General features: G+C 46.5%; 1 protein-coding gene across 5 annotated transcripts; it reads left to right on the forward strand.

Annotated features, from left to right (window-relative positions):
• The first annotated feature begins 1,792 nt into the window (after positions 1–1,792).
• On the forward strand, positions 1,793–17,001 carry MKS1 (MKS transition zone complex subunit 1). 5 transcript variants are annotated; one of them, XR_011088933.1, is made up of 19 exons: positions 1,793–1,933; positions 2,007–2,128; positions 2,196–2,263; positions 2,846–3,001; positions 4,088–4,185; positions 4,385–4,513; positions 4,832–4,936; positions 5,361–5,469; positions 6,320–6,376; positions 7,342–7,384; positions 7,902–7,964; positions 8,725–8,795; positions 9,654–9,723; positions 11,038–11,145; positions 11,679–11,812; positions 12,136–12,192; positions 12,297–13,242; positions 13,324–13,406; positions 13,487–13,542. XR_011088933.1 is itself a non-coding variant. In XM_068655918.1 (19 exons), exons 1-19 carry the CDS (start codon positions 1,854–1,856, stop codon positions 14,180–14,182), a joined length of 1,758 nt encoding a protein of 585 aa, XP_068512019.1. In that variant the 5' UTR covers positions 1,793–1,853; the 3' UTR covers positions 14,183–17,001. The 5 variants fall into 5 exon arrangements, 4 of the variants coding, with proteins under 4 accessions (XP_068512019.1, XP_068512022.1, XP_068512023.1 ...); XM_068655918.1 differs by lacking the exon at positions 12,297–13,242 and adding an exon at positions 14,076–17,001 and having other exon boundaries at positions 13,487–13,584; XM_068655920.1 differs by lacking the exons at positions 12,136–12,192; positions 12,297–13,242 and adding an exon at positions 14,076–17,001 and having other exon boundaries at positions 1,794–1,933; positions 13,487–13,584.
• Positions 17,002–17,473: the final 472 nt, after the last annotated feature.

Raw genomic sequence — 17,473 nt, forward strand, 5'->3', positions numbered from 1 at the left:
TACTAAACAGCACCGGTCCAAGAACAGACCCCTGAGGGACACCACTTGTCACCGTCTTCCACTTGGACATACCACTACCCTCTGGGTGCGACCTTCAAGCCTTATCTACTGAATGGTTCTCTCATCAAACCCAACTTTCTCCAATTTGGAGACCAGGATGTCATGTGGGACCATGTCAAAGGCCTTGCAGAAGTCCAAGTAGATGACATTGATCGGTCTTCCTTTATCAACTGATGCAGTCACTCCATCATAGAAAGCCACTAGATTGGTCAGACACGATTTGCCCTTGTTGAAGCTCTGCTGGCTGTCTCGGATCACCTCTTTGTCTTGCAAGTGCCTTGACATTTTCCATGATCTTGCCAGGCATAGAGGTGAGGCTCACTGGTCTGTAGTTCCCTGGTTTCTCTTTTCTACCTTTTTTAAAAATGGGAGTGAAACATGAGAGACCCAGTGAGTGGGCCTCCGGTTAAATCATAGGATGGGGAAAGGTGGCAGCGGGGCAAGAGGCTGCAACTCAGGTGAGGCCACAGCAGCTGCCTTGCAGTAGGACAAGGAGTGGCAGCAGTCCTATGAGAAATAAAAAATAAACCCAAGGAAGACTTCAAGAAGATACAGAGAGACCTGAAGTGGTGTTATGCAACTTCTACAGGATGCCAGGCAGTCTGGGAAAGGAGTTGGGTACTTGAATGCAAGTTGCTGCAAAGGTACTGACATGCCAGGTCTGTTGGAGATGTGGTAGAGGAACAAGGACCAGGGAGATGTGTGACCATAGCTAGCTGTGCTGCGCAGCATGATGTTGTGTGTTGGAAAGTATTTGGAGTAAAATCAGACTATCAATGTGAGCATGTCAGTGAGCAGCACAGCCCCACTGGTTGAAATCCCAAGGCACATCAAGCGCAGTTTGAGCAAAGTTGCATTGGACTGTGCTGCAAACTCTGACCTTTTATAAAAGCCTGAGCAATGTTTCATGTCCAGCTAGGCATGGAGCTGTGAAAGAAGATGGCTACTTTGCAATGGAGGACATCACACTGCTAGCGCCAACAGCATGCTTGGCCCCTGGCTTCTTGCAGGAGCAACACAATCCCCTCTGTGCTGCTCCCCTTCAGAAAGTGCAACTACATAAAGTGAAGTTTGTTTAACAGGTGCTGCTAAAAGGGGCTCATTTAGCTATTAACTCCTTGCATGCTGCATGCACACTGCCCAGAGACCTAAGAAAATGGCAGACCTGGTTGCCACAGACCAGGTGGGTTTCCATGACGTTTTCACCAGATCCCACCACAAGCCACGCAGACAGGGCAGGCAGGAGGCTAGGGTGGGTGGTACCGGGTAGGTGGCTGCGAAATGGCAGTGATGCTTAGTGTGCTGGCAGCAGGGCGCAGCACCAGCTCACATCAAGAGAGAGAGAGGCCCACGGCTACGTGGTAGTGAGGCCCTAGCCGACAGCAGTGGTGTCCCCCTGAAGATGTCCGTTCCTTAGTAACGTGGTGGGCAGGAGCATGGAAACAAGCAGCGAGAGGCAAAGGTTGGCAGTCGGCTCCTTACAGCTCTCACAGCCTTCAGCTCCGCGTATCAGGCTCCGTGGCGCGCAGCCCATCTTCTCGGCCAGCATCGCCAGCGGGCGGCTGTGGGGGCTTCTCTTCATCGCCAGCCGCGGGGGGGCTGCGGACACCGCGCTCGCGGGAGGTGCCCCAAGCCGCGGGTGGGCCGCAAGAGCGCCCCGAGGCCGAGCCGGAGGCCCGCGGGGGAACGGGCCCTGCCGCAGCCCGGCCGGGGCGGAGCCGCCGCCGCTCGGCGCCCTCCGGCCGAGGGGAGGCGCCGCGGCCGCCACCGCCCCGTGTCTATGGTGAGGGGCCATGGCGGAGCGGCTGTGGGGCGCTGAGGCGGGCGGCGCCGTGTACCGCTCCCGCGACCCCGTGCGCAATCTGCGCCTCCGGTGAGCGCCCGGCGCGGCTCGGCCCGGCTCCGGGGCTTGCTCCCTCTCACTCTTCCTCCCTGTCCCCCCGCAGGGTCCGCATCCAGCGGGTCACAGCCGCCGGGCCCCTCCCGGCTCAGGCCTCGCCGCCGCCGCCGCCGCTCTCCACACCGCGCGGCCCCGAGCTCCTGGCGCTGGCCGCCCGCGCCTCGCCAGGTAAGTGGGGAGCCCCGCGGGGCGGCGCTCCCGGGCGCTGCCTGTGGTGACCGACCCCTTACCGCAGATGCCCGGCGGCCCCCGGACGAGGAAGAGGAGGCAGAGGTGGGGTGGCAGGAGAAGCTCTTCAGCCAGGTGGGTGTGCGGCGGCTGTTTCTCCTCGCTGTACCGACCGACGGCTCCCCTGTGTCGGGGCGAGCGGGGCCCCAGCAGGGGGACAGCTTTCAGGCAGATCTAGAGAGTGATGAGTTCTCTCCTTAGCATCTTCTTCTCCAGACTAAACGGCCCCAGTTCCCACAGCCACTCCTCATATGTCCTGTTTTCTAGTCTCTTTGCAAGCTCTGTTGCTCTTCTCTGGATGTGTTCCAGCAGCGCAGTATCCTTCTTGTAGTGGTCTTACCAGTACAGGGGGCTATCCCCTTGTTCGACTCAGTGATCTTGAAAGTCTTTTCTCCCTAGTCCTGCTGGCTATGCTGTTTCTGATGCCGGCCAGTCTGTTGTTAACCCTCTTGGCCACCCGGGCACACCACCAGCACCCCCAGGTCCTTTTCTGCTGGGCAGCTTTACAGCCGCCCTTCTCCAAGCCTGTATTGCTGCACTGGGTTGTTGTGACCCAAGTGCAGCATTTTGGTGTCTCCACAAATCTCAGCTGAAAAACTTTGGCCCTGAGCTTGCTGATGAAATGCAACTTTTACGTTTTACCTGTGGTGCTCTCAGTTTGAGGTAGATCTTTATCAAAATGAGTCAGCCTGTCAAACTCACCTGGACCGGCAGTACCACAAGGAGATCCTGAAACTGGAGAAGGCTGGGGGTCGGAAGAACTATCGCATCTTCACCTACACTGATCATGACCGATTCACCAACCTAGAGGAGGTACCAGCTTTTTGTTTTGCATAATCTCTACAGCAGTATCTGTCAACAACACTAGGCCCACTGCAGAGGGAATGTTTGTCATTTCTTGGCCATGGAGAAGCAAGCCATATATTTTGGGAGCAGGAGAACATACTGCTTCTGCAGGCAGCTTCACCTGGCATCCCAGACCCAGCATGAGGTCTCCCTGTTTCAGTGCAATGGACAGGTTGGAGGGACTTGGCATTGTAGAGTTGCTCTGTTAGAAAAATGCTGGCTTGTTACCAACCAAGGTGAGAAGTCTGGACACAGAATACAGAATTACAAGGCACACGTTTATTCATATGCATGAGGTGATTCATGCACAATGCTTTCTAGCAGTCTTGATTCATGCTGTCTTGATGGCCCAAGGATGGGAAGAGACCCCTTTATCCTGTTTACTGTTCAGCCTCACTGGCAGGAAATTGTGAGGGGCAGCATGACCCTGCCTGGAAAACTGGGGATGTTTAGATGGATGATTTGTAATGTAGGTGAGTGAAACTTAAAACAGCTTCTGATCCAGTCATTCCTGGATTGATCTTGTAATAGTTGTGACCCCAAATATGGGGCGTGAGGTTTCAAGTGTGTTTTAGAGGGTCTTAGGGTGCTAGGATCTTGGTTGTCTGCAGTTCTGCTTCTTTGATCATCCAAGTAGCAGAATAGCAAAGTACTTACCCCAAGGTTGGGCTGTCTCTGAACCTTGTGATGAGCAGGTGTCTTTTAGTTTGCTTACTGTATGAACAAGAAATGCCACTCATGAGCATAAAATGCAAACTAATATATATACATACATGCTGTATGCATACCAACAAAGTTAACACACATTCCTATTACAAGGACCAATCAGTAAAATAGTTAGGGAGGGAAACTTTCACCACATCTGTACATAACTTGCTGGATGGACTTCAGCTCTGCTTTTCCACAAGAGCAGTGAATCAACTCTATGGTCTTTTAGCAGTTTGTCCATGTATGTGTATGTAAATACCTGTTCTGTTCTCCAGGAGTGGAGATGTGTTTGAGAAAGAAGTCCTGTTGTATTTAAGCTGTTTCTATTCTGTTTCTCTCCTTCAGCACTGCCAGAAGGTAACTGACTCAGATCATGAGGTGCCGTCATATCTGGCAGAGAGGATGGCCAATGTGAGGAGGAGAAGACAAGACCGTAAACCAATGTGAGTGCAACCGGGTTGGAGCTTGCTAATGCAGGTTTCCTGTTGTCCCAGCTGCAGAGCAGCCTGGTCCGTGGAAGTTGGTGGCTTGAGCTGTGTTGCACTCAGAGTCTGGCAGTTTGACTCCTCATTGTGGGAGAGTTCATTGCTGGCTACCGCAGTGAGTTCTGTTGACAATAAGTTGTGCTTGTGTTGTTGACAGAGAGGCGAATTCTCTTAAGTCAAAAATAATCACCTGGGAGCCCTCAGAAGAATTTATAAAGAACAATCATGGGATTAACACTCCTGTTCAGACTATGTACATCATGGGGGACTTGGGACCTTATGGGAAGTAAGTAAAATTCCCAAATGATCTTCATTTCCCAGAAACAAGCCCATCTCCTCTCCTTACTCACCTCTGTTTCTCTCAGTAGTTAAGGGGAGGGAATTCAAAGAGCACAGTAACTCAAGCTGCTGTTTTCTCTCTACTTCTTGGGAGGTATGGAATGTATCCCTCCAAAAGGCTTCTTAAACTAATGTAGTGAAGTATTGGTATATTTATTCCCTTATGTACCTCCATGTGCTTTTACCAGCTCTGCTGTTCCGGAGCAAGAAAATGTCCACGTGCTCTGTTTAGACTGTCTTTGTGTTTCTTGATGTCTTCCATTAGGCTTGGTCAAAGGGAATATGAACGTGTTCTTTGTACAATCAAGGTGGATGGCAGTGGGGTGATCACAGTGAAGCCTGACTTTACTGGCACCAAAGGAGCCTACTGGTGAGCGGGACAGGGCTGGTACCACATTTGGGACTGGTATGGAGGGCTGAAATTGCTGTCTCCTAATTACTCCTTAGGCAGTGAGTCTGCACTTAAATTGAGGGCTATTATTTAGGTTTATTCCAAAGGTTTGTAAGACAGGGTTATTGTTTCCTTGTGCTTGGTGTCACTGTGCATATGATGTGTGGGGCTTTGGAGCCAGTCCCTAGGAATACAGGTTATGTGTACAATGGACAAAAGCAAGTCTCTCTGAGTTATTGATGCTGTCAGGCACTCAAGAATAAGGAGAGGACTGTTAGTGACATTTTGTTTCTGTTCAGGCCTTGATGGGGCAATTGGTGTTTTATGATGGCACAGCTGATAATATTGCTGGGTCTGTTTTCTGCATAATGGGGTTTTCCCCATGCATTTTGGGGTTCTGCAGGATTGAGCTGGATAGACAGAAGCGAGAGCTGTGGAAATACACCATTGAGAATGCATCCATCCAAGTGCAGCAAGAGGAGGAGGAACGTGAGCAGCGTGTGTTCAGAGATGTAAGGACTGGCCTCTGTTGATTATATTGGCTAGTCGTCCTGATTTGACCAAGGGAATAAAGACCTTCAACTAGACATAATTGTTAGAGCTACAAAATGAATGTCGCTTGCAGCGAGTTTCATCATGTTCAGTGATACAAGAACTCCAATAAATACTCCCTGACTGCTTCATTCCTTAAACTAGGTTGAGGGCCTTGTCTTTTTGCCACTGGTAAGCTTGTGTTGGCTATTGACTGTAGTCGATAGCAGGAACTGATGGAAGAAACCATCAATAGTGTCACCTGCCAGTGGTTTTTCTTCCCTTTCAAGCAGTGGGCAAACTCGTTCATTGGGTTTCCTCCTGCTGCCTGTATATTTCCTGAATGATTTCTCATTACCCATAATGTTCCAGGATACTTGAGATACTCATTTTGTGCCTTGACCTTTTTTAATTGTCTTTTTGCCTGTGGCAGTCTATAAGGATGCTTAGTCTGTTTTCATTTTTAATTTTAGTTTGTACAGTTCCTTATTGGTTTTGTGGCCAATTAGGAAATCCTGACCTAGATACACTGATCTCCCATTATGTCACATAAGAACTGCTGATTCTTTGGAGCTTCTTTTTACCTCATATTGACCTTTGATGAGGTTTCTTCTGAAGCTGGAGTTTCATGCAGTGCTAGCAGTTATGCATCTTTTGTTCTATTAAATTCTTACATTCTCTGTATCTACTATAAAAGCAAAAAACTGTTAGCTGAGCCTGTCAACAGTTTAAGTTGGTTTTAAGTTACATATCCATTACATTTTTTGCAGTAATATAAGTAAAAACCTATAATCAAGAAGACGCTCTAATCCACTTGTTCTGTGTTTTCAGCTGTACAGTCGACACAAGGAGTACCTCAGTGGTCTTGTAGGCTCAGAATTTGAGATGGTGAGTACCAGCAGCACTCAGCAGGGACCTGGAGCCCTGCGGCCTTTGCAGGCTGTTCACATGGCTGACTTCTGTACCAGTCTCCAAAGATTGTGTTGTTCTGGGGTTGTGTTGGCAGCTTTTACCTCATGGCCTCCTACTGAAAATTGGGTTGAAAGAGTATGATTGCAATGGATATGGGGACTGCGAAGGTCCAACATGCATCTGTCAGACCTGTAGCAGAGCATGCTGAATGCTACAGTCTCAGTGAGACTGCATCCATTGTTTGAAGGTCTTTGACTGTAATAAAACAGAAGGAGGATTTGTATCTTTTGGGATAGAGATTGCTGTTAACTTCTTGAATATCAAATGTATCTGTGTCCCACTTTGTTCAAGTAAACAGCTCCTCCCAACCTTCAAACTTACTAAATTTTTCTTTTTCTCATGCACAGTTTTCTTGCTCACTAAGTTACCTAGGCTGCAGCTTTTTTTTTTTTTTGCTAAAGTATTGTTTGCCGAAGTAGGAAAGTTGTTGTACTCTTTCCTGCAGCTAGTTAAGCTAAGTGTGTTTCAATTTGTCCTATGGATTTTTGGCTTTGTTATTTTGGTTGTTGTTATTTTTTTCATACTCCTGAGCATATGCAAGAACACTACAGGAGAACCAGGACTATGATTTTATGATTTTTGCAAGTGACTTCTCACTACATTTTTATATCCATCTAGAAATCTGTAGATCTGCTTTACAGAGTAGTGAATTCCTGCAGTACAGGAATTTGGTCTTCATAGGGAGCCTCTATCCAGAGGGACTGCTGACTTCTGGAAAGGATGACAGGTTGATGCAAGAAGTGATGATTTCTCCCTGACCAGCAAAGCAAAGCATTCAAGTACAAATGTCTGTAGGATATCCATGTGAGACCCTGAAGGGGGGGGAACTGAAAGAGGTTCCACCAGTGGTCTCTCAGCCCTTAATCTGCTTGTTTCTACAGACTCTTCCTGGTGCATTGCGTCTTTTTGTGAATGGAGAAGTAGGTGAGTCCTCATTATGAACAGTAACTGTAGGGGCAAATCTGGGTGTGCTGGGATGGCTGAGGCTATGAAAGGTCTAAAGATTTTTGGTTCACAACCTGGTCTAGAGTAGGTGATTCTCTCCCTAAAATTCTTTACTTACTCCCTCTTCTCCACTGTTTTTGCAGACTAACCCTCAAGTGGCATTTACTGATTGGAGGTTTATAAATACTGCAGCTTTTCTAGGAAGACAGAGTTCTGAATAAAGGACAACAGATAGGGGAATTAACAGACATTATAGCAAAGAAGGCAATTAATTTTGTGATCTCTGTAATCTGGTTAGTTATATGTGGATAGGCTAGTCTTGAGAAAATCTTTTCTGAGGTCTTATTCTTTTACTTCAAAGACCTTGCCTTTTCCCAGCTTCTAGCAGTAACTGGTTGTGCTGAGGTTATTTGTGATGCCTCTCCCAAAAGTCTTCAGTGTGTAATGGAAGAGTTAGTGTGGAAGTTAGCTACTGAAATTCATTCTCTCTTCTCAGTTTCAGCTCAAGGCTATGAATATGACAACCTCTATGTTCATTTCTTCCTGGAGCTGCCTGACCGTGAGTATTCATGCTTCCAGCCATATCACAATGATTTAAGGAATAAAGCATGCTTAAGCTAGTCAGTCAGATCAGCTTTGCTAAAAGTTAGTAAAAGGTAATGTAGGGCCTGAGATCTAAATAGAAGTCTTCAGAGCTAAAAGTGCAGAACTCGGTGGTTTGAACTAAACTGACATGTTTGAATATGTCAGCATCTTCCCCTCTTGTCCCTTCCAAATTTGGCTGGATTTGGTCCACAGACTTCTTAACCAGAGGTGATCGTTTCCAGCAAACTACCCCAGGTTCATTCCCGATGCTGCAGAGAAAAGCCTTCCTGTCTTTTCTGCCTCAGCAATGACCTTGTCTGATTTCGCTGCCCAGCATTGTGTTTTTATGTTTTGTGTTGACACTGATGTGTTCAGCTTTGACTGATAAATAAGCTTCCCAACACTAACATGCATGTCCTGCTATGTGTTTAATCCCCCTGAAGCTATGGCCCTGGCTCCCTTCTGGTTATACCCTGATGTTTGCTTGAGATGCTGCTTTTGCTTCTATGTGCATTTCGATAAGGTTCTACCATTGTCCAGAGATGGAGTTGGTACTCTCATATGTCCAGGGTGTTCTGGAGAGCACCTGGAACAAGATGGGGCAGGATGCCCCTAGGGAAGTTCAGTGTGGAGGAACATCTGGTTCTGACTTTCTCCTTTGAGCTGCTCTGGTATATGAATCATTCCTCTTACCCAAAGTATTCACCCCCTGTGCTCACATTCTCTTCTCCCAGACTGGTCAAGCCCCGCATTCCAGCAGCTATCAGGAGTGACACAGACCTGTGCCACCAAGACAGAGGATTGGGTAAGGATGCTTTCAGACCTGCAGAGCAGAGTTTGAACAGTCATTCTCTGAACTGAAATGTATAACAACTTACAGATTTATTCAACCAAGATTCTAGCATGATAGCTCCCTTCAAGAGCAGAGCATATTTGGAATCCTCCTTGTTGTTATACTTGAAGTTTTTCATGCTTTTTTTCATGTTTTACATGTTCCGCTGTATTCAAATAAAACATCAGAGCAGTTTCTGGAACCTTACTTTTTCCTTTCTTCTGGCTGATTGCCTTTGGATCTTTGATTTTTGTGTTCTCAAATGTGCAGAGTTAATGGAGAATTGTTCTGGCTTGCCTGAGACTGTCAGTCTCAAAACTGATTTATCAGAATCAACCTGTCTTCCAGCTCTTCTCTGAGAGACAGTAAAATCTGAATTTTATAAAGTTTTAATGTATTAATATAATCAATAAAATTTAATGTATTTTTATGTATTTGATGTGAACTGACTTGCATATTAAAATCATTATCATACAACATTTTGGTAGGACTGTTGTTTGAGGTATTTTGCTTGGCTCCTGTATAGACTGTGGCATTCTGTAATAGTTATGCAAATGGCTGAATGATCATTTGAGGTGTGTTTTGCTCTTTTTCATTATTTTCGTTATTATTATTTTTTTAATTTTAGCCTGTTCTATCAACATGGCAGTAGGATTGTGTGCAGATCCATTGTGCAGTCAAGTGTTTCTTAGTGTGATGAGATTGATCTTGTCTGGATATCATTAGTGCTCTACCATTATTTCTTTTCTCCCTGCTTTCTGTACCCCCTGTGATACCAGTGATGGAACTTTCTCCTCCAGGAATCTGATCTCTGTCCCATTCCTTTTCTAGGATAAGGTGGCGTACTTCTGCTACCCCTTCACTTTGGAGATGTTTTTCTCCCAAGAAAATGAATCAGAAGGTACGTCTCCTTGTTTCTCTGAAATATAAAGCTCTGACATCTCTTGGTTGCAGTGTAGGCATCATGCTGTTTGACTTGTTGATGGTCCCTTGCCAAGGTGAAAGGACATCTGTAAACAAAGGGAATCACAGAATTGTAAAACTATAGAATCATAGAATATCCCTAGCTGGAAGTGGCGCACAAGGATTGTGTTGTCCAACTCCACACAGGACCACCCAAAAATCAGAGTATATTTCTGACAACGTTGTCCAAATGCTTCTTGAATTCCAGCAGGCTTAGTGCCATGCCACTTCAGGGAAACGTTGCTCAATCAGAAGATGTTCACCCCATCACTGCATAAGCTCAGGACACATACTAAGTTTGCCCTCCCCAGCAATGTGTTAGTATTTGTATGTATTCATTGACATTGTTCGGCTTCCAGGTTGTAGTCAGCTTCATCCATATGCAAAACTACTTGGGTCTTAGCATGTCTGTCTCAGAATGCCTGACATGCTGGTCTGCATTGCCGTGCATGTTGTACTGCATAGAGCAGTGGAAGAAATGGGCCTATTTTTGTACACAGCTAAAACTATGTGCTGAATCTTAAGTTAGTAGACACACTCAGTGACCTGTATAATCTTCATATTGTCTATGTCACTTTGAAATTTCCATCTCTATTTTAGGCTGGACTTCTCTGCTGCTTTTTTCTACTGCTTCATTGTGTTGCTACTGTTTCCTCACCAACCCTTCTGCTCTTTGTTTTGCAATCACCAGGGACAGCTTTACAGCATGCCTGCCACTTGAATCCAGTGTATGCATTGGATTTGAGTATTCAGCCAACACTTCGGATTGGAGTATTCAACATTAACAAACTTTCAGCCTAGAATAAATATGATGAGTTTGTTTCACCATGGAGAAAATAAATGAATGCTTGGAGGCGGGTAGGGCAATCCAAGTTAATAATCCCCCAACAATGATGAGAAAGATCAGAGATAAAAAGGTTCCCATGTTTTGCATCAGTTGTTTGCAGAAGAGTGTCTTGTCTGCCCAAACGATAGAGAAACCAGTTTGGACTTGCTGTCAGAGACTCATCAAAACAAAGAATTTTCCCAAATTTTTAGCATCTTACCAATAATTCTGTTTTCAGTCTCAAGTCTGAGGGTTCAGCTTTTATAGGGGAAAATAATCACCCATACACCTATGTCTGTCATTTTAGGAGAAATACAGAAAGGGCTCCTTGCTAGCGGAGTTAGTCATTTAGTATTTTTTTTCCCCGCTGTGATAATCTCCCTCTACAGCTTTTAAAAAGTTGCAATCTGCTCCTTTTCCTTGCAGACTGTCTCCCTCAATGGCCTGTTCTCTACTTTGAGGTTCTGTCCCTTGATTTCTGGCAGAGATACCGTGTTGAAGGGTATGGTTCATTGGTGCTGCCAGCATCTCCAGGTAAAACATCCTTGGGACATTATGTTAAGTGTCTAGGGAAATGAGAGTTGAATGGTTCTCTTGGGAATGGATGCATCCCGTCCTGGCGTTGCTTTACCTTTGCATACTGAAGGGAATAGCTAGCTGTCTGTGAGGCAGCAAAGAGAGATTTTATGTATCGTGCACTGTTATGCCTTGTTGAGAAGCATCATGTGTTGCTGTCCTTTCTCCTTCAGTGGTTCCATTGCAAAATTGCATGTTATGATGCTTTTGTGTAGTGTTGCATGTCCATCTTTATACTAGCAATAGGCCCCCTTTGTCCCAGATGGAATCTGAGGCTCACAACTAGACTGACATTCTCATGTATTAATAAGTAGATGCTCCTCATAGGCAAGGGTGTCTGTGTGACTGGGGCTTGCTTATTGGGAAGGCATTGGGGATCAGTAGGTATCCATCTACTGTGATGACCTCTGTGACTTCACATTGTTGGTCAGAGCAGCTAAACTGTTCTGCTAAATTGTTCTGTTGTCTAAATTGTCCTATCCTGTGGTCAGGTCTCCATATACTCACCATCCCTACCTGGCGCCCTGTGGAACTGGGGACTGTTGCTGAACTGAGGAGATTTTTCATTGGTGGATCTCCTGAGTTAGAGGATATGACCTATGTCAGGATACCAGCAACCTTCAAGGTAGGCTCAACTGCAGGACATTGCTCTTGCTGGGAAAAGGTGGATTACGCTCTTGAAACTGCAGAATGATAAACTACCCGAAGTTGGAAGGGACCCACGAGGATCACTGAGTCCAACTCGTGGCTCCACACAGAACTACCTGAAAATTAAGCCGTATGTCTGAGAGCCTTGTGCAAGCACTTCTGGACCTCTGGCAGCTTTGGTGCTGTGACCGCTTCCGTGGGGAGCCTGTTCCAGTGCCTGACAAGCCTCCTGGTGAAGAGCCTTTTCCCAACAGCTCCTGTCTGAGCCTGCCCTGAGGCAGCTTCCTGCTGTTCCCTCAGGTCCTCTCACTGGGCACCAGAGAGAAGAGATCAGTGCCTGCCCCTCCGCTCCCCCTGGTGAGGAAGATGTAGGCCGCCATGAGGTCACCCCTGTGCCTTCTCTTCTTTAAGCTGAACAAACCAAGCCACATCGAACTCTCTTCTTACGCCATGCCCTCTAGGCCTTTCATCATGTCTGTTGCCCTTCTTTGGGACCTCTCTGAGAGGTTGATGTCCTTCTTCTCTCATGGCTCCCAAGGTAGCCCACAGTCCTCAAGGTGAGGCTGCACCAGTGCAGAGTGGAGCAGGACAAGCACTCCCCTTGACCGGCTAACTCTGCTGTGCTTACTGCAGCCCAGGATACACTTGGTCCTTTTGGCTGCTAGGGCACACTGCTGACTCAGGTTCCACTTGTTGTTGACCATAACCCCCAGATCCCTTTGCATAGGGCTGATCTCCAGCCTCTCATTCACAGGCTGCACTTACATCCATGGCTGCCCCATCCCAGGTACAGAATCTGGTGTCTCTTGACTTCAGATGTCTGTGGACAGATTAGACTGGACTTGAACAGATACTCTTGTGGTCATGTCCCTCTGACTAAATAAATGGATCCCCTTTGATACTTGTGAGTAAGACAAGAATGGGCAAACCCTGAGATAGAGCTCTCTGCCTTTTGAGGTGTGTGTAACCTAGAGAAGTGGTTGTATGTGTTCCAAAATCTTGCCTTGCCCCTGCTTGTGCTGTCCTTGTCTGAAAATTGTCTGTCAGGTCACCATTTTTTTTTAATCAAGTATGAACATTGTCATGTGTTTTTGTGAGGAACATGGGCTGTACTGCACTTGGAAGTGAGTTGCCTGCAGTGATAAGCTGATGGGTGTGAGGCAGGCAGAAGTTTCACATTAAGAAAGTTGCAGTGGTGCTTGCTGGTGTAATGAGCAAGTTAGTATTAAGTGGCTTTGAGTGAGAATAAGCAGTTGAAACCTTCCTTCAGCACTGCACTATCAACTTCCTAGTGTTTATGTCCTGCTCTCAGCAAAGCCTGGTACTATCTGCCCTTCTCTCCTACCTCACTTTCTGTGTGAAGCGGGACTAGAAGAGACTCTCTGCCTGCAAGAGTGCTTGCTTCTGGTGGGGCATGTTAATTTTTGCCAGGGTCAGCCTGCTGCAACAGGTTGCAGGCTGTTACGAGAACTTTTGCTGTCTTTGCAGGGAGAGCGTCTGAGCCGCTTTGGTTTTCACACAGAGACAACAGGGAGTGTCACGTTCCGGCTTTACTGCCTGCAGCAATCCAAGTGAGTGCTGCAGTGATTGCAAGTTCCATCTTCACAGCAGTGTTCTTCCAGCCCTGACTTCAAACTGTACTTCTGTGCAGAGCCTTTCTGGAGACCAGTGCCTCGAGGCATCGCATGCAGAGTGTACTAGACCGGCTTGGAGGCTTCAGCCAGCAGAGCTCTGTCTACAATGTTTTGGGTAGGGCTTTTAGTCTCATTCTGCCTGGGGAGCCTCGGGCTCACTTTTGCCCCCTTTTTACAGAGTGGGCAGAGAGAATCCATTGCTGTGGGGTTGATTGTCTCCCACTGTGAGCTCTCTTGGGTCTGAGTCCATAGCAGAGGTTAAATGTTCTGACCTGAAATTGCTGGAAACTTGAGGAGGCATCAGCCCTCAGCAGGCAGGAGGGATAGTCACTCCATGACGGCAAAGCCTAGGCTGGGTTGCCTGGTCATTCCTGGCACAAAACATAGCTTGTGGCTGTGGTGCACAGGCTATGTCTCTGATTCCATTATGCACAGAGCAAAGACAGGGCTGGAAGTCAAGAGAGTAGCAAGATCCTGGTGCTTTGTTGGTGGTACTTAGTGAGACTCCTATTCTGAGAAAGATGATGTTCATTGGGCGGACTCATCCCTCCTCTTCTCTGAGGCTGTCTGATGCATTCTGACTTGCTGTCACCTGCTGTGTTGCAGAGGCTTTCCAGAAGGCACGGTGCCGGATGCAGGAAGCACGTGAGAGCCTTCCCCAAGACCTCATCAGCAGCTCTTTCTACACTGTGCACCAGACACAAGAACCGTGATTGACCACCTCCACTGCCTCTAGCCTGGGAGCACTTAGCATCTTCTCTCTGATACAAGCTTCCCTTGTTCAGGAGGAGTCCCAAGGCCAGTGTCTGCAAGCTTTTTGATTCCTTTCTTTTGCAGCTTTCTCTGGATGGGGGCAGGAGTCTGCCTCACATCTAGATCTAGAGTCTTTGTGTTTCCATACGTATTTGTGGAAGAAACCCTGTTTTTTCAAGTCATTTTGTTACCAGGCCCTAATGGTACAGCTAATTGTTCCCATTTCTGAGGAGCAGACTAAAATGGGACATGGGACCTGTGAAACCTTTAACACATTTTCAAGTATTGAACAGTAAGTGATTAGAAAACATTTCAAGTCTACTTGACTTGGTAAATGTACTTTTCTTCTTAAAGAAGAGGTTACTGTTGAAGGTCAAGGCATGAATATTGTTTGGTATTTAATTAAATGAATAGTTGACTTCTTGAGAAATGCTGATAATTGTTGTCAGGTCAATCTTCAGTAAAATGAATCTGTCCAACTGTGTTTTTAAGATTTATTCATTCCTAGAGAGAGGTCTCTGCCACCATTGTATGAAATCAAAGCAAAGTGATGTACGACAGATTCAGAACTGGTGAAAAGGGTTACATTCTGTATTTCTTTGTGTCTGAAATTGCTGGCTCTTGCGTCTCTGTATCAGTTAGCAGAAGGACTTCAAGAATACAACTGACAACATGTGTTCCCTTTAGCTCATAGAAGAACTTTGGCTGGAGCTGGACAGTTTGCAGACAATGAGAGCAGATTGTAATGTTTGCACAAGAGCTGAACTTTGAACTGTTCAAGCTATTCTTTTTAACCGTGGTTCATTGTATCATCTCTGCTTGCAACTCACTGCTTTGATTGTTTTTACCCAGGTTCTTCTCCTGTTCTTTTCTCAGCCTATTTCATTCCCCTATTTTTGTTCCTCTCTCAAATCCATGTGAACGAAGCTACCTGCAGACTGACAATGCTGCATAGATTTGTACACAAGTCACATCTCCACATGTTCTACTCTGCTCCCAATAGAATGGATAAGAAGAAAAATCTCAGGATGAGATCATGGATGTATCTGTAAAGCTAGAAGTCACAGGCAGAATAAGAAATAGGAACTGGCTTTCTTTTGCATGTTCCTCACTAGCAGGGGATGTGAGACTCATGGTTGCAGCCATGTGTGTGACTATTAGAACATCCCACTCCTTCCTCATGCTCCATTGGTATCTTCACCTCATGTTTTACGTTTTGATCTTGTTATCAGCCTTCACTAGAAAAATCAAACTCCCCAGTTTGTTGATCTTTGTTTTTTCTCATAATTCCTGGCAGAATTGTCTGGCAACTTGAAATGTACCTGGTAATTTCACTTACAAAAGAGGACTTTTGCTCATCTACCTTCCCTGCTGTCCCTGCTTTTTCATGGAAGAAACTACCAGAATGTATTACATAGCTTGGCCTGTTAAGCAGAGCAGTGTCCTTGGCCTAGAGCTGGCTGCTGCATCTTGTGCATGAGTCAGATCTCCACTTATGCTTTTTGGTGTGATGTGGCAGATGAGGCATTATAGTTGTGAAGGTAAACACCCAGTTCTGTAACAGCAGAATCAAGGCTTGTCAGGGTGTATGAGTGTAGTGGGTTTACGTGGCAAGGTTTTGGTAGCAGGGGGCTATAGGAGTGGTTTCTGTGAGAAAGATCTAGAAGCTGCCCCATGTTTGGGAAGGGCCCCATTGTTTTCCAGAGCTGAGCCAATAAGCGATGTTGTTTTGCGCCTCTGTGAGAGCATATTTAAAAATATGCTCTCACAGAGGAAAAAAATGCTGCACCACACAGCAGCTGGGAGAGTGAGAGGAGTGAGGAATGGCCTTGCAGGCACCAAGGTCAGTGCAGAAGGAGGGGGAGAGGTGCTCCAGGCACCGGAGCAGAAGTCCCCTGCGGCCTGTGGTGAGGACCATGGTGAAGCAGGATGTCCCCCTGCAGCCCATGGAGTACCACAGTGGAGCAGGGTTCCACGCTGCAGCCCGTGGAGGAGACCACGGTGGAGCAGGTGGCCCTGCACCGACGGAGGCTGCCGCCTGTGGAAGCCCCCTGCCGGAGCAGATTCCGGGCCAGACCTGTAGCCCGTGGAGAGGAGCCCACGCAGGAGCAGGTGACCTGGCAGGAGCTGCTGCCCGTGGGGGAGCCAGGTTGGAGCGTTTTTCTCCTGGGGGATGGAGCCCATGGTATGGACCCATATCTGGAGCAGCTCTGGAAGAGCTGCTGCCTGTGGGAAGCCCACGCCGGATCAGTTCAGGAAGGACTGCATCCCGTGGGTGGGACCCCACAGCACAGGGGACGAGAGTGACCGAGAAGGAGCGGCAGAGAAGAAGTGCTGTAGACTGACCATAACCCTCATTCCCCCGTTCCCCTGCGCCACTCGGGGGGAGGAGGTGGAAGAGGGTGGATGGGGGGGAAGGTGCTTTTGGTTTCTTTCCTTTGTTTCTCACTTCTCTAGCTTGTTAGTAATAGGCAATAAATCTTACTATCTCCTTATGCTGAGTCTGTTTTGCCCATTAAAATAATTACTGAGTGATTTTCTCGTCCTTATCTCAACCTTAGAGCCCTTTTCACATATTTTCACCTCATTCCTCTTTGAGGAGGGGGAGTGAGAGAGCAGCTGTGGTGGAGCTCGGCTGCCCACTCGAGCAGAACCACGACAATGCGCTATCAGTCTTTAATGATATAGTCACATTTCACAAGAGATTGATTCACTCAGTGCCCAGGATGAAAAGTGTTCAATGAATTTGTAGCCACTCACCTTCTTTTTCTTTTTTTTTTTTTTTTTAAATCACAGTTCACTTCATGACTCTGTATGTTTATTGCATGTTTATAAGCAATGCTTAATTTCCTTTAGGGTGTTTCTGTTGTGCTTATCACTAATAGCTGAATCTCATGTATCTGAAACGTGTTTCAGGATTGAGTTACAAGGTAAGAGAATATGCATTTTAGCAGTAAAGTAATAAAACACTCTATTGAGTGAGATGATGCTGAAGGCTGACCCTGAGAGAATGGGCTCTTCTAATTAGGTGACCATTTCCCCAGCTTGTGCTTGCTGCTTAGAGTGTTTATATGGCAGGATTTGGTGGGTTGAATGTTAAGGTTACACAGAGATACAGTAAGGTTTACATAATTGTACTAGTTTTGATAGTGAAAACTCTGACTAGTATAAAATTTTACGGAAACTCAAGAGCAAAATTTAATAATAAAAATCAGTTACAACCAAATAAATATTCTTCTGAAGCAACACAT

Source organism: Anas acuta, chromosome 19, assembly GCF_963932015.1.
Source record: "Anas acuta chromosome 19, bAnaAcu1.1, whole genome shotgun sequence".
Taxonomy (NCBI): domain Eukaryota; kingdom Metazoa; phylum Chordata; class Aves; order Anseriformes; family Anatidae; genus Anas; species Anas acuta.